This window comes from Rana temporaria, chromosome 4 (assembly GCF_905171775.1).
Source record: "Rana temporaria chromosome 4, aRanTem1.1, whole genome shotgun sequence".
Lineage (NCBI taxonomy): Eukaryota > Metazoa > Chordata > Amphibia > Anura > Ranidae > Rana > Rana temporaria.
The window spans coordinates 358,639,619-358,657,079 of record NC_053492.1 but is presented as its reverse complement, the minus strand read 5'-3'; the positions used below and the strand labels follow the sequence as shown (position 1 = coordinate 358,657,079).

At 42.7% G+C, this 17,461-nt stretch overlaps 1 protein-coding gene across 1 annotated transcript in view; it reads right to left on the bottom strand.

Moving 5' to 3' along the window:
* The window catches only part of ADGB (androglobin), a 422,664-nt gene that overhangs the window by 97,315 nt on the left and 307,888 nt on the right, over positions 1-17,461 (bottom strand). Inside the window, exons 26-28 of the mRNA XM_040350874.1 lie at positions 12,080-12,267; positions 10,592-10,776; positions 6,244-6,407 (exon numbers count right to left, since the gene is read on the bottom strand). Coding sequence (XP_040206808.1) covers positions 6,244-6,407; positions 10,592-10,776; positions 12,080-12,267 — 537 coding nt within the window. The remainder of the gene's footprint in view (positions 1-6,243; positions 6,408-10,591; positions 10,777-12,079; positions 12,268-17,461) is intronic.

Sequence of the window (17,461 nt, the reverse complement as noted above, 5' to 3'; positions counted from 1 at the left end):
CCCGACAACCCTGGCCGTTGGTTGTCGGGGTCTGCGGGCGGGGGGCTTATGGGAATCTGGGAGCCCCCTCAAATAAGGTGGCCCCCAGATACCGGCCCCCCATCCTAAGTGAATGGATATGGGGTACATCGTACCCCTACCCATTCACCTGGAGGCAAAGTGTTAAAGTTAATAAAAACACGACACAGGGTTTTTAAAATAATTTATTAGTCTGCTCCGGAGGCCCCCCTGTCTTCTTTAGCTCTTTTAGCAGGGGGGGCTTCTTCTTTCGCTCTCTGGGGGGTCTTCTGCTCTCCGGGGGTCTTCTTCGCTTTCCGGGGGTCTTCTTCTATCGTCGCCGCTCTCCGCTGTTGACTCGGCGCACCCCGGTTCTTCTCCCGATGTCCGGTGCCTTCTCCTTCAGCGCTGGCCGCCCGCTATCTTCGTGTGAATCTCAGTTACTAGCAGGTGGCCAGCACGCTCTTCTGTGACGTCTTCTTCTTCACTTCCCTTTTTCTCCCTTCTTCCGCTGTTGACCCGACGGCTCTTCTCGCTGCAATGACAGGTGCGCGGCTTGCATCCGACTTATATAGGCCTCACAGTCCCATCATGCTCCGGTACCTACCCACGTGGGTAGGTATCACGTGGGTAGGTACCGAAGCATGATGGGACTGTGACGTCGTAGGTGGCCTATATAAGTCAGTGCGAGCCACCGCACCCGGCATTGCAGCGGGAGGAAGCGACGTGTCAACACCTAAAGGAAAGAAGAAAATGAAGACAGCAGAAAGTGACAGAAGAAGAAGCAAGAAAGAAGACAGAAGCCGACAGAAGCACACCACCCCCCGCCGAAGACGTCGGAGAAAGCCCACCGGGGGGGCGCTTTTATAAAAGTGACCCCCCCGGCGGCGGAAGAGAACCAGATGGCGGGAAGAAGAGCGGCCCCCACCCGAAGACAACAAAAAAGCAAGCCCCCCTCGTGAAAGAGCTAAAGAAGAGAGGGGGGCCCCGGAGCAGACTAATAAAATATTTTAATACCCTGTGTTGTTTATTTGTGTTTACACTTTGCTTGCAGGTGAATGGGTAGGGGTACGATGTACCCCATACTCATTCACTTAGGGTGGGGGGCTGGTATCTGGGGGCCCCCTTATTAAAGGGGACAGTTTTTCAGGAAGGCAGCAGCCTCTTAACCTCAGATATCCCAGCGCAGGTTTCTTTACACGCCCTTATTAAAGGGGCCTCCTAGATTCTGATAAGCCTCCCGCCCGCATACCCCGACAACCAACGGCCAGGGTTGTTGGGAAGGGGCCCTGTCCTTATCAACATGGGGACAGGGTGCTCTGGGGTGGGGGGACCCCGCAGTGCGCCCCCCTGCCCCAGAGCACCTGACCCCCCATGTTGAGGGCATGCAGCCTGGTACGGCTAAGGAGGGGGGGGCGCCCGCTCGTCCCCACTCCTTTCCTGACCGGCCGGGTAGCGTGCTTTGGATACGGGTCCCCTTTACTTTCAGTGCAGCAAACTCTCTCCAGAAGTTCAGTGAGGATCTCTGAATGATCCAATGTTGACCTAAATGACTAATGATGATAAATAGAATCCACCTGTGTGTAATCAAGTCTCCGTAAAAATGCACCTGCACTGTGATAGTCTCAGAGGTCCGTTTAAAGCACAGGGAGCATCATGAAGAACAAGGAACACACCAGGCAGGTCCGAGATACTGTTGTGGAGAAATTTAAAGCCGGATTTGGATACAAAAAGATTTCCCAAGCTTTAAACATCCCAAGGAGCACTGTGCAAGCGATAATATTGAAATGGAAGGAGTATCAGACCACTGCAAATCTACGAAGACCTGGCCGTCCCTCTAAACTTTCAGCTCATACAAGGAGAAGACTGATCAGAGATGCAGCCAAGAGGCCCATGATCACTCTGGATGAACTGCAGAGATCTACAGCTGAGGTGGGAGACTCTGTAAAAAGTCGTATACTGCACAAATCTGGCCTTTATGGAAGAGTGGCAGGAAGAAAGCCATTTCTTAAAGATATCCATAAAAAGTGTCGTTTTAAGTTTGCCACAAGCCACCTGGGAGACACACCAAACATGTGGAAGAAGGTGCTCTGGTCAGATGAAACCAAAATCAAACTTTTTGGCAACAATGCAAAACGTTATGTTTGGCGTAAAAGCAACACAGCTCATCACCCTGAACTCACCATCCCCACTGTCAAACATGGTGGTGGCAGCATCATGGTTTGGGCCTGCTTTTCTTCAGCAGGGACAGGGAAGATGGTTAAAATTGATGGGAAGATGGATGGAGCCAAATACAGGACCATTCTGGAAGAAAACCTGATGGAGTCTGCAAAAGACCCGAGACTGGGACAGAGATTTGTCTTCCAACAAGACAATGATCCAAAACATAAAGCACAATCTACAATGGAATGGTTCACAAATAAACATATCCAGGTGTTAGAATGGCCAAGTCAAAGTCCAGACCTGAATCCAATCGAGAATCTGTGGAAAGAACTGAAAACTGCTGTTCACAAACGCTCTCCATCCAACCTCACTGAGCTCGAGCTGTTTTGCAAGGAGGAATGGGCAAAAATGTCATTCTCTCGATGTGCAAAACTGATAGAGACATACCCCAAGCGACTTACAGCTGTAATCGCAGCAAAAGGTGGCGCTACAAAGTATTAACTTAAGGGGGCTGAATAATTTTGCACGCCCAATTTTTCAGTTTTTTTATTTTTTTAAAAAGTTTGAAATATCCAATAGTGTCCCACTTGTTGTTGACTCTTCAAAAAAAAATATACAGTTTTATATCTTTATGTTTGAAGCCTGAAATGTGGCAAAAGGTTGCAAAGTTCAAGGGGGCCGAATACTTTCGCAAGGCACTATGGGCCAGATTCACAAAGGAGATACGACGAGATACGGCTGATTCATAGAATCAGTTCCACATAGATAGCCCTGAGATCCGACAGGTGTAATAGACTTACACCGTCGGATCTTAGGATGCAATACTTCGGCCGCCGCTGGGGGGAGTTTGCGTCGTATTCCAGCGTCGGGTATGCAAATTAGCAGTTACGGCGATCTACGAAGGTTTTTCCAGTCGTTACGTCGTCGCTAGTAATTTTTTCCAGTCGCAAAGTTAGGCCTCCTTTAACATGGCTTAATTTTAGTCGAGCCATGTTAAAGTATGGCCGTCGTTCCCGGGTCGAATTTCAAATTATTTTTGTTTTGGCGTAAGACATCCGGGAATACGAATGGACACTACGCACGTCGCAGTTCGAAAAAAATTACGTCACATCGCGCAAAGCACGGCGGGAATTTAGAAACTGAGCATGCGCAGTACGTCCGGCGCGGGAGCGCGCCTCATTTAAATGGTACACGCCCCATTTGAATTGGGCGGGGTTGCGCCGGACGTGTTTACGATACACCGCCGCAAGTTTACAGGTAAGTGCTTTGTGGATCAGGCACTTACACTGAAAACTTGCGGCGGTGTAACGTAAACGGGCTACGTTACACGGCCGCAAATATTCGTGAATCTGGCCCTATATTTATATAAACATTGAAGGCTTTATCCTGCCAATTATCCACTTCCCGACCGCCCACTGTATATGTACGTCCTGTTTTTAAAGATGGATATCTCGGTAACGGTAGCAGCTGCTGCCACAACCGAGGTATCCATCTTTTCAGTGGGCGGCCGTGTAAACGATAACGGCGGTCTCCGCGGCGGATTCGCCGTTATCGGTGGCCCCCCTCTCGCCGCTCTTCCGCACCCTCCGCCGCTTACTTGAGCCGTCAGTAGCGGCGAAGGAGATCGGATGCTGCTGGCTAGTGTGTGAGGACTCGATTGAGGGCAAGATGGCCCCCACCCGTCCTCATAGCTTTGCTGGGCGGAAGTGACGTCAAAACCAGCTAAAGCAGCCCAAAGGGAGGTGTCATCCGAATGGAACTTCCCCTTTATAGTGCCGTCGTACGTGTTGTACGTCACCGCACTTTGCTAGAGCATTTTTTTTTAATGATCGTGTGTGGGAAACGTCGTTTTAATGATGACGTTTTTTCTAGAGGCTGAAAAACGTTGTTTTTTACATGCCGAAAAATGATCGTGTGATGTGATGGTGTCACTTGTGGTAGGACTGTCAAGTTTAATTACTCTTGTTTTACAGGCTGCTTTAAAAAATAGCAACAGAGTAACTTAAAGTTCTTTACAGAGCTCACTACAAAGTATTTGCAACAATTACAGCCTAGAGACAAAGCATAATGTACAATATAATTAATTCTCCATGCCACACAGAATAGTTTTAGTTTTTACAGTTGTCTGCAATCTAAACTATTTAAACCCATACATTGCTTGCCCCTTTATGCAGTAATTGACTGTGCTGGGTCCCAATCACTTTAATGCTTTAGATGTGGCTATTCAAGTAAAACAGTTAACACTTGATTGCTCCTCTAGTATAATTGGACCCAGTCTTATATTTTTATAATCTTTATAATCTGTCCAAATGGATGATGTTGTTAAACTAGCAGGGATAACTTCCATTGCACTGTGCATTAAATCACATTTAATAAGATCATGGCCATTACAGAAAAAAAGGCTTATTCCTATCAACTGAAATCAGAAAACTGATTTATATTATGTCAATCCATTTCAAGGTTCCTATTCAGTATTATAAGCCATTACCATAACAGCCCAGTTTCTTTAATAGTGTAATTGCAATCAATAACAGGCATACAAATAATTTCATAGTGTTTCATTACCAAAAGAAAAAAGTTTACACATAATGTCCAGAGGTCATTTAAAAAGTTGTTAGGTTGCAAAAATAATGCAATAACTGAGCTTATTTTTACCAATTTCCCTTTAACATTCCATAATTTAATATAGTTTCTTAAAATGTATCCATACTTTTGGACCCCGCTTGGGTCCTTCCTTCCATCAAACAGTGCCTCCTGCCCTCCAAACTGTTCTGAGCAGACCAAGATGTACCAGCCTTTTACCCCAATCATCATACACAGACAAGGTGTTGAAGTAAACTCCAAAAGAATGACTGCTTATTGAAGCTCAGATACGCCGGCGTAATGCCTTTGAGGATCTGCCCCATAATATCCCACAATAATTTGGTAACAAGTTAAACCAGATTAATCTCATCTCAAAGAGATGATCAGACAGAAAGAAACAATAGAACAATGGGAAAGACCTACTTCAGTGTTTCTCAACTCCAGTCCTCAAGGCACCCCAACAGGTCATGTTTTCAGGATTTTCCTCAGATGAAATGGCTGTGGTAATTACTAAGGCAGTGAAACTGATTAAATCACATGTGCAAAATAATGGAAAGTCTAAAAACATGACCTGTTGGGGCGACTTGAGGACTGGAGTTGAGAAACACTGACCTACTTAACAATAAACACATAAACCCCACCCCACCTCAGAATATCCGGGCAATAGTCTATGAGAAAAACGCTTATAATATTCCAGCAGTCTGAAAAGGTGGAATTTATTTACCCTAATAGATTTCTTAAGGGATATTGTATATCAATATTTCAGTCTCAAGTGGAGGTGCTTCTCCAACCCAGTCTGCAGGAGCACCACCATATTTACTCTGACCATTACCCTGTACAAGATTAATATTACCTCTTTCCATCTAGTCCAGAAGGGAAGCTTTATTGTCCTTATTCAGAGAAGTAATCCTAACCACGCTCTCAGCGTCCATTACATTGTTGTCTATCATTGGAGAATGATCTGCTCTCTCCATGGGTCATAATGAGAGGGAAGGAGGCTTGCCCCTAGTTTTCTCCAAAAGCCCCTGTCCTGATTGGGTCTGTCACAGGTATCCATAATTTGCCATAGTTATAACTGGGGTTGCGTGGTCAAATATTCAGTCTCTGATTAGGACAGGGACAAAAAAGGGATGCCTTTGTCCTCCAGGCTGGGGTTTGGATATGGGGCTAGCAACCGTTTCTTGTAAAAATCATTAGCATTTTATTAGATTTATGCACATTGACAGTTGACTACGTTTTTTCCTCTGCAAAAATTGAGTGTCTACAAAATATTTATACAGGAAATAAAAATGATTTTCTCTGCAATATCAACTTATTTTCTGCAGTTAAAGTATTAGATAGAGAGTAGTCTTAAGAAATATGCCAGGCTTCTATTCATTTCTGGTGCTCCCAAATCGTTTTTCCTTGCCTTCCACTGCTGTGATTATTACTACCATGGTTTAATTAATTCAGAATGAAGTGGTCAAAATCAACAGAATAAACAGCGCCATCAATTCTCACCGGCTGTGGGGTGGGTGTTTTCTCTTCATTGCTTTCATTCTCTTCTATACGTTGTGTTGCAGCTGTACTGCCAGGTCTTGATGAAGGCTTGCTGTTTCTTTGGCTTCCACCTGAGCCATTCCTCCCTTTCTTTGTTCCATTTGACAAAACCTGGCTTTTGCTTGCTGTTATAAGAGATATTCGTTATAAAAATGTCAGTATGTGGGGAGAAGTCAGCAGTTTGAGCAATCAACATCACTCCCATGTCTAAAAGTGCTGGGCACAGACTTTCTTTACGCAGGATATCAATGACATTGCATATATATGTAAAGGGTTCTATCAGACTTTATTTAAGACCAAGGTTTTCTATAGCAGCCAAGAGTTCTTAAGCTAACTGCTCAGTAAGCGTTAAAGTGGTTGTAAATGCATTCTTTGCATTAAGGTAAGAAAACCTTACAATAGCAGCAACCCCCCACCCACCCCCCTTAAACACTTACCCGAGTCCTGCATGAATCCAGCACTGAGCCCGGCTTCAGTTCTTCTCTCCCCTCTTCCTTCTCTCACAAGCTTCGCTGTTAGTCAAATCATATGAGAAGGGAGCAGTGGGTGGGGCGAGCCTAGCTGTGTGTCTATGGACACACACAGCCGGGCTTGGGAGCGAGCCAATACTTCTGCACCATAGTAAGAGGCTTGCTATGGGGCAGACACAGAAGAGGTGAGGAGCATGGCGTGCTGGTGGGGGACTCCAGAACAGGAGGTTTGGGGCCGCTCTGTCCAATAACAGTGAACAGAGCAGGTAAGTATAACATGTTTGTTATTTTAAGGAAAAAAAAACAGCCTTTACAACCACTTAAAATTTTGTAATGACTGATTACTATCTTTTAGAGCCCTTTCGCACAGATTAATTTCAGTTATGTTTTTAGCTGCTTTCACACTTTTAACTGAAAAAAATTATCAGAATCGAAACAGTGTGAAAGGACCCTAGCACGCAGTTCCATAAAATTTAAAGGTTGTATTTTTTATGCATTTTTCTTCTGCTTTTTTTTTTACTGAAATACTGACCAGAATCTGATCAGTGTCAAAGGGACCCTAATCATGCGTTCATGTTATTTTTAGTTCAATTGATGGCTGCCTTACATATATTTGACGGTTATTTAAATCTCAATTCTAAGCTTCTCCGATATGTTCCTTTTACTTGGTTAAATTTACTAATGAAAGTGTTTTATTAACTACTTCCTGACCACCTACTGCAGATGTACTGCGGCAGGTCGGCTCATTGTGCGAAAAGACGCACCTGTACGTCATTTTGTGCAATAGAAACTGGGGGCATGCACTGATTGGACAGAGGGAAAGCCAATCAGTGGGTTCAGTGGACCCGATGTCTGCCAGCCACCCGTGATTGTTGCCCAGAGAGGCAGAATGGCGATCTGCCCTTGTAAACAAGGCAGATCGCCGTTCTGACAGGAAAGAAGATAGAGCTTGTGTGTTCCTGCTAAGCAGGAACATGGATCTCTGTCTTCAGCCAGTCAGACCATCCCCCACACAGTTAGCAAGCACCCCCTAGGGACACACTTATCCCCTTGATCGCTTCTGATGTTAACTCCTTCCCTGCCAGTGTCATTAGCACAGAAAAGTCTCATACACACAATCGGATATATGATGGAATCTAATCCGATGGATTTTTTTGTCGGATATCCGATGAAGCTGACTTTCATCAGTCTTGCCTACACACCATCAGTCAAAAATCCGACCGTGCCAAAATGCGGTGACGTAAAACACTACAGCGTGCTGAAAAAAATGAAGTTCAATGCTCCCGAGCATGCGTTGACTTGATTCTGAGCATGCATGGATTTTTGACTGATGGACTTCCACACAGACGATCGTTTTTTCTATCGTTTTTTTATCCATAGGAAAAATTTAAAACATGTTCTATTTTTTTTCACCGATGGAAAACAAACCGATGGGGCCCACACATGATATATATTTTTTGGGGATATTTATTATAGCAAAAAGTAAAAAATATTGAATTTTTTTCAAAATTGTCACTTTATTTTTGTTTATAGCGCAAAAAATAAAAACCGCAGAGGTGATCAAATACCACCAAAAGAAAGCTCTATTTGTTTGGGAGCCACATCACATGACCTTGCAATTGTCAGTTAAAGCGACGCAGTGCAGAATCGCAAAAAAGGGCAAGGTTCGTAACCTGCATAATGGTCCGTGTCTTAAGTGGTTAAGGGGGTAAAAACTTCTGGGGCTGAAGTACCGTATTTATCGGGGAATAGCGCGCTTCCGCGTATAGCGCGCACCCCTAAAGTTGCCCGAATTCCTGTGGAAAAAAGATGTTTTGTACTTACAGTTTTGGTGTCTTGCGCGGCAGCCTCGTCGGGTCCGGCGTCCGTCTGCGGCTTCGGGTGTCCTCTTCGTCGGGTCCGCGTCCTTCTGCGGCTTTGGGTGTCCTCTTCGTCGGGTCCGGCGTCCGTCTGCGGCTTCGGGTGTCCTCTTCGTCGGGTCCGCGTCCTTCTGCGGCTTTGGGTGTCCTCTTCGTCGGGTCCGGCGTCCGTCTGCGGCTTCGGGTGTCCTCTTCGTCGGGTCTGGCGTCCTTCTGCGGCGACCTCGTGTCCTCCCCGCTCGTTTCCCGCGCCGAGTTTGAATACTGCGCCGACATATACCGAGCGCAGTACACTCGTGTATTGTCGGGCAGGCTCGGCAACTCTCGCGCTGACGTCCTGTACGCTCAGGACGTCAGCGCGAGAGGCGCCGAGACTGCCCGAAGATACACGAGTGCACTGCACTCGGTATAAGCCGGCACAGTATTCAAACTCGTGGCGGGAAAGCGGGTATCGGCGTATACCGCGCACCCACGATTTTGCCCTGATTTTCAGGGCAAAATAGTGCGCGGTATACACCGATAAATACGGTAGTTAAATATGTTCAATAAGTGCAAAAATACATGCCAATCTTTTCAGAAAACTTGTGAGCTGATAACTTCCTGTACTCCCTGCCAATCAGAGGCGTAACTAGAACCTTGCAATCTTAGATACTCAAATTATACTATTTCTTATTTCTCAGTTCTGATAAAGAGGGAGTTTTGAACACTTGAAATACTTTAGCTTTTTGTTTTATCTGTATCATGACAAAACATTTTTTACTGGACTTATGCATGATTTGTGGTGCTCTCATCCTTTCAATACTCTACAATCCTAATTTTTGTCATTTTTAATATCAGTATAGTACAGAAAGAGGCATTGAGTGCTATGAATCAAAAAGGTAAAGCTTCCAGATAAAAGGGAAGACATAGAGATAACTTCTTGTAAGGGGTTGCTACTCTTTCATTAAGTGATCACACGTTGTTCATGTTCTAATGCTTAGACCACAGTAGAAAAAAGCAAATGTTAAGGTTCTAGATATGTATCTGCATAAAAAAAATTGTTGAGTTGAATTACACATTTTTGGCAGGTAAACCAGAGTTTTATAGAGATTATTCAACTATGTATGTAGCTGTTTGCCTACACTTATGCCCTGTACACACGATTGGTCAATCCGATGAGAACGGTCTGATGGATTTTTCCATCAGTTAACCGATGAAGCTGACTGATGGTCAGTCGTGCCTACACACCATCGGTTAAAAAAATGATCGTGTCAGAACGCGGTCACGTAAACCACGTACGATGGCACTATAAAGGGGAAGTTCAAATCCAATGGCGCCACCCTTGGGGCTGCTTTAGCTGATTTTGTGTTAGTAAAAGACGATTCGCGCTTTTCTGTCTGTTACAGCGTGATGAATGTGCTATCTCCATAACGAACGCTAGTTTTACCAGAACGAGCGCTCCCGTCCCCTAATTTAGTCTGAGCATTTTTTAACCGATGGACGTGCCTACAAACGATCATTTTTTTTCTATCGGTTAGGTATTCATCGGTTAGTTTTAAAACTAGTTTCAATTTTTTTAACCGATGGTCCATCACACCGTTGTAATCGGATTGACCGATCGTGTGTACGCAGCATTACTTGTTAACATTAAATATATCTTATTTTTTTTTTCCATGTTTGTTGGTTATATGTTTGTTTATTGATTGTAAAAAAAGAAAAATTAATAAAGATTATACAAAAAAATTATAATATACGGTATCTATCTATCTATCTATCTATCTATCTATCTATCTATCTATCTATCTATCTATCTATCTATCTATCTATCTATCTATCTATCTATCATCTCTCTTTCTTTCTTTAGCTACAGATATTCACAGAACTTTTTTTTTTTCAGTTACATTTTTTTTTTACAATTCATAACCACAATTTAATAAATTACACATTTAAATGTCTATTTGCATATTGTACAGAAATAGATGCTGGTAGAAAATTACTTACAAAAAGAACTTAAAGGTCTTTCATTGGACAAAAAACAAAACGCAGGAATCACTGCTTGACCTTTGCCGGTGACACTTGCAACTTCTTCATCATTATCAAAGATCTGCACCTTGATGAATACATCTGACTTTGAGGTATGCACGTGAACTGTTGCAATATGCTCTATTGCTGCTTTTATGGTGTACCTTTTATCACAAGGGCAGAGCACAGAATTCATTAAGTTACAGAAACAGCACAGACAGGAAGTGTTCTTCTGACAGATTTTGACAGGAGATTTATGGCTTTGTACAAAGAATGAATAACCTATGTGTTGAGAATTTTATCTAAAGATGAAACAGGATACTTTGCATAATTGTCTAGTCTAAACTGAAAGTACTCTTGTATAAATCTCTTCAATACAAAAAAGACCAAGTACGGTAACAAAATATGACATTGAAAAAGAGAAAATTCAGTACATGGATGACCCGGCCTGATATCAGCATTTACAACTCTCATCACATCACATCTTCACTTAATTTCCTTGATAACAAAAAAGTCTTATCCAAAAAAGAGTTCTTGTCCTTCTGTGCAGTAATCCATTGCAACTAATCAGCATGTAGAAATTGGCATTTAAGAATAAGTACTGAATAAATTGAAATAATTGCAAGTGACTGCTTGTAACTAAATCACAGTCCAGGTCACTGGGCAATAAAAAAATTATTGGCTTTACAGTAATTTGTGATATAACAGGTTATTATCTGAACAACTGGGAAACATTTAAAGTGGTACTAAAGGTTAATTTTTTTTAAATAACAAACATGTCATACTTTTCTCCACTGTGCAGTTCATTTTGCACAGAGTGGCCCCGATCGTCCTCTTCTGGGGTCCCATGGCTCCTCCCCGCAATAGCTAACCCCCTCTGGGAAGCTCTTCCCAGAGGGGGTTACTTTGCGGGCACTCTCCCGGGTCATTTACTCTGCGTACATAGCCGCCGAATGTATGACTCAGCTCGGGGGACGGGGGGGACGGGACACAAGGTGTTTTCAGCTTAATGCATAGGATGCATTAAAGAGGTTGTAAAGGTTCGTTTTTTTTTTTTTTTCTAAATAGGTTCACTTACCTTTTCCTTCAATTTACCTTCTAAATGTTTTTTTTCTTTGTCTGAATTTCTCACTTCCTGTTCCTCCTCAGTAAGGTGTTCAGTAAGCTGTTCTAAATGACTTTCCACCCCTCGGATGATGGTGGAAAGCTTACTGAGAACAGGAAGTGAGAAATTCAAACAAAGAAAAAAAACATTTAGAAGGGAAATGGAAGGAAAAGGTAAGTGAACCAACAATGCACTAGACTAAAGGAACCAATTTAGAAAATAAAAGAAGAACCTTTACAACCCCTTTAAGCTGAAAAAAACACGAGGGTTAAAAGGCAGTGAATGTGGGGAGTTAGGATATAAAAAAAATTCACTTGGTGGTTCCCAGGCATTCATCTAATGAAAATCCCATTTAGACTTACCTGAAAATCACATCTTTGCTTTGAGGTATGTAGTAGTCTCTGATTTCTCTTGTAGAAAAATAATTGTTTACCATGTCACGGGACAGTGAAGGTAAAGGGCAACAGGCACCAATAAGCCTTAATCTCAATTTCCCAGCTGATATGGCAAACTCCCCAGTATGTGCCTCTGCCACAAAAGTGTATCCCTTCTGTAACATGAACATAAACATTGTTTTACTTTAAAGACAAAATAAATAAAGTAAAAATAGTATTGATGATTCACAGAATGTTTTTTTTTTTTTAAACTATAGTATACTTATGCTGGTATAATGAAAAAATTGCTGTGAAAATCACTTATTTGCGTTATACTGGTAAACTGCTATAGATGCAAGCACTGAAGGACTTTGTGTTGACATTTAGTCAGGATGGGCATGCCAGTAGAAAAGATAACTTCTCTAGGTGGACTTCTGTACACAGACTAAAACATATTTCCTTTCGTGCTTGCAAGAATTAGGCACTGGCTAATGCATATGCGCAGACTCGCACACGCACATGAGCCATTGCGCATTCCAGTGACAGATACTGCCAACAAATGGGCTATTTAAACTCAGCCAGTGCTCAGGACCAGGGCCGATCCTAGGCAGGGTGCACAGGGTGCCTCGCACCTGGGCGCCTGCAGAGGAGGGGTGCTGAAGTGCAAGAGCTCTCCCTTCCCTCCTCCTCTCCTTGTTTGTGTCCGTTCAAAACTAGTGTTCTGAGCATAGGTGTGTGTCCATCCAGAACTGGGGTGTGAGCATAGGGCAGACTGGCAGTGCTGGGGGGGGGGGCATCTCTGTGGTTGAGTCGTTGCCATAGAAACATTTGTAAAGGGGAGGAGTTAGTAAAATGACCATGCACATGTGAGGGCACCAGAAATATTTCTGCACCCAGGCACCTGTGACCCTAGGATCGGTCCTGCTCAGGACCAGTGCTGATTTGTCTTTAGCCTTCTGTCTAACCTGTGATCCTGTCAATCTGTACCTCGCTTCCAGTTGCTGATGCAGCTTGTCTTGACCATTCTCTGAACTCCACCTGCATTGACCTCTGCTTTCTGTCCCTGTCATCTCCTTTGGCTCCTAATTTACTGATCAGTTTCAGACACAGCTTGTTTCTTGACCATGCTCCTGTCTGTGCCCTGTATCCAATCCATCCTGTCTGTGAATGATCTGGCCTGCCTGACTCTGCTACTATGTCTGCTGCCACCAGTACCAGCTGCCTGCTTGCTTCCCAAAGCCACCTGACGACTTTTCCTGCCCAGTGTGGACACTTGCCCTACTGCTAGCAAGACCTGCAGGCACTCTTGCCCCTCTGAACTCCTGTGTCTGTCTATACTATCAGGGGTCCCAGAGTCAGAGGTTTAAGAGAGGTCTTCTGCATTATATCAGGCTCTACTGACAGGTATGTGATAATTAGTAGGGTAGAAACTACAGCAGCCAATCAACATTTATTCTTTTCCAAGCAAATTTACAGTATCTCACACAAAAGTGAGTACACCCCTCACATTTTTGTAAATATTTTATTATATATTTTCATGCAACAACACTGAAGAAATTACACTACAATGTAAAGTAGTGAAAGTACAGCTTGTATAACAGTGTAGATTTGCTGCCCCCTCAAAATAACTCAATACACACCCATTATTGTCTAAACCACTGGCAACAAAAGTGAGTACACCCCTAAGTGAAAAAGTCCTAATTGGGCCCAAAGTGTCAATATTTTGTGTGGCCACAATTATTTTCCAGCACTGCCTTAACCCTCTTGCGCATGGAGCACACCAGAGCTTCACCGGTTGCTACTGAAGTCCTCCTTCACTCCTCCATGACGACATCACAGAGTTGGTGGATGTTAAAGACCTTGCGCTCCTCCACCTTCCGCTTGAGGATGCCCCACAGATGCTCAATAGGGTTTAGGTCTGGAGACATGCTTGGCCAGTCCAACTTTACCCTCAGCTTCTTTAGCAAGGCAGTGGTCGACTTAACTGTCAATTTTACTGTTTTCCATGACAGTTACATTCAAGACATTCAGTGAATATCTGTCACAGTTGCTTGTGCTCTAAACTGAACTGTCAAGTCTTTAAATGGATGGTGTTATGTAATCAACATGCAGAAACATGGTGACTGCAGATCCAACTGAGGCCAAATTAGCAGCGTCCTTGGCTGCAAAGATAAAAGGGTTTAGTTGTGGACTAAGTAGTAAGCAATTACCTCTCCTCTGTCAGTGGGTAGGTAGTTAGGGGCAAATAGATAGCTGTAGGTAAAAAGGCATGCAAAAGTAATTTGAAAAATAACCACAATTATTTGTTCACCTATCTGACTTTGGTTACATGATTTACAAATCGCTGTACATGATTATGGTATTGCAGGTATGAGATTGACCTTGCTGAATACCATGAATAACTATTATTTAAATATAAATAATCAGATGACATACATTTTTGTAGGAGCTGAATGGCCATAGCAGCCATTTTTATAACACTAGTATGTGGTAACAAGTAGTAAAAGCTAGAATTTAGATCTAAGGTCTTCAAAGTGGAACTATACCCATCACAACTTGATAAAATATAATGTTCTTTAACAAGGAACATACATGCCACATTAATAATTACGTTACAAAAATTAGTGTGTACTGTAATTTGTCTCCAGCCTTGTTCCTGTTTTCTTCTTGTTGGCAGCTGTAATTTTGCTGAAGCCCAGAGCCCCGGAGCATCAGTAAATCTTAAAGGGGTTGTAAAGGTAAAACATTTTTTCCCTAAATAGCTTCCTTTACCTAAGTACAGTCCTCCTTCACTTACCTCATCCTTCCATTTTGCTTTTAAATGTCCTTATTTCTTCTGAGAAATCCTCACTTCCTGTTCTTCTGTCTGTAACTACACAACGTAATGCAAGGCTTTCTCCCTGGTGTGGAAAAAGCCTCTTGAGGGGGGAGGGGGCAAGCAGGAGGGTCAGGACACTCTCTACTTTGCAGATAGAGAAAGGAGCTGTGTGTTAGTAGGCATCCTGACCCTCCTGCTTGCCCCCTTCCCCCTCAAGAGGCTCTCTCCACACCAGGAAGAAAGCCTTGCATTACTGCGTGTAGTTACAGATAGACGAACAGGAAGTGAGTATTTATCAGAAGAAATAAGGACATTTAAAAACAAAATCGAAAGATGAGGTAAGTGAAGGAGGACTGCACTAAGGTAAAGGAAGCTATTTAGGGGAAAAAAATTACATTTACAACCCCTTTAAGACTTTTAGCAGATCGGCCTCTACATTTTTGTTAGTTAACCATCGGTTAAAGAAAAGGCAACTTGTTTTAAAATTAACCGATGGATTCCTAACCGATAGGACAAAACCGATCGTTAGTAGGCACAACCATCAGTTAAAAATCCACGCATGTTCAGAATCAAGTCGACGCATGCTTGGAAGCATTGAACTTCGTTCCATTCTCATTGGATGGACTGATCGTGTGTACGCAGCATTAGAGTAAAGGGGGCTGAATATAAATACACTTTCTATGATTTTTATCATTTTCCTTCAACTTCACAATTATGTGCCACTTTGTGTTGGTCTATCACATAAAATCTCAATAAAATAAATTTCAATTTTTGGTTGTAACATGTCAAAATGTCGAAAATGTAAAAAGGGGTATGAATACTTTTCAAGGCACTGTATGTAGGCCTTGCTCCTATGTTTCTTGACTTTTTGCTCCTGTCTCTTTTTTTTTTTGCTTGTAGTGTCTGAGAGGGAAACTATATTATGTCTATGTAATTTTAAAAGTGTACAAAAGGTGGAACTAAACACTTTACAACCAAGAAAGCTGCCATCTTTGAGCAGAAAAAAACAAAAACTTGAGGAATTTTAACTCTTGCACTCGATCTAAAATGTATTTTTTTTTCATGGAGTCAGACTTAAAATTGCTGTAAATATATGGCATCAGGGTTAGACAATGCAGTAAACTTGGCTCTATGCAACATTGTCAGGTATTAATAGCTGTTTCTGCCATGCTGAGGAGATTGATTCTCACTATAGGTTTTGGTGACCAATGTCACTGGACCAGAAAGTGATAGGCTATTCAAACTTGAGCAAGGGGTGAGGGGGGAAATATTCCAATGGGGACACATATTAAGGTGACAACTAAGTCTAAGGGGGAATTCTCCTCACTTGGGGGAGATCTCCTCTTTCTTTCAGTTGTGTCAGATTGTACACGCACACAAAAGGTCGATAAGGTCAGTAACTATTCCCTGCGCTAAAACTATGGTTTATGTTTTTTTCATGCACTATAAAGTAGATCAGCAAAAGATAAATTTGGATGCGCATTTGTATTGAAAAGGTATGTATTGGAAATGCTAAATTAGTTCATTTAGACTCTGGTGAATAGAACTCTACACAAATTCAATGTACAGTGCCTTGCAAAAGTATTCGGCTCCCTTGAACTTTGCGACCTTTTGCCACATTTCAGGCTTCAAACATAAAGATATAAAACTGTAATATTTTTTTGAAGAATCAACAACAAGTGGGACACAATCATGAAGTGGAACGAAATCTATTGGATATTTCAAACTTTTTTAACAAATAAAAAACGGAAAAATTGGGCGTGCAAAATTATTCAGCCCGCTTAAGTTAATACTTTGTAGCGCCACCTTTTGCTGCGATTACAGCTGTAAGTCGCTTGGGGTATGACTCTATCAGTTTTGCACATCGAGAGACTGACATTTTTGCCCATTCCTCCTTGCAAAACAGCTCGAGCTCAGTGAGGTTGGATGAAGAGCGTTTGTGAACAGCAGTTTTCAGTTCTTTCCACAGATTCTCGATTGGATTCAGGTCTGGACTTTGACTTGGCCATTCTAACACCTGGATATGTTTATTTGTGAACCATTCCATTGTAGATTTTGCTTTATGTTTTAGATCATTGTCTTGTTGGAAGACAAATCTCCGTCCCAGTCTCAGGTCTTTTGCAGACTCCATCAGGTTTTCTTCCAGAATGGTCCTGTATTTGGCTCCATCCATCTTCCCATCAATTTTAACCATCTTCCCTGTCCCTGCTGAAGAAAAGCAGGCCCAAACCATGATGCTGCCACCACCATGTTTGACAGTGGGGATGGTGTGTTCAGGGTGATGAGCTGTGTTGCTTTTACGCCAAACATAACGTTTTGCATTGTTGCCAAAAAGTTTGATTTTGGTTTCATCTGACCAGAGCACCTTCTTCCACATGTTTGGTGTGTCTCCCAGGTGGCTTGTGGCAAACTTTAAACAACACTTTTTATGGATATCTTTAAGAAATGGCTTTCTTCTTGCCACTCTTTCATAAAAGCCAGATTTGTGCAGTATACGACTGATTGTTGTCCTATGGACAGAGTCTCCTACCTCAGCTGTAGATATCTGCAGT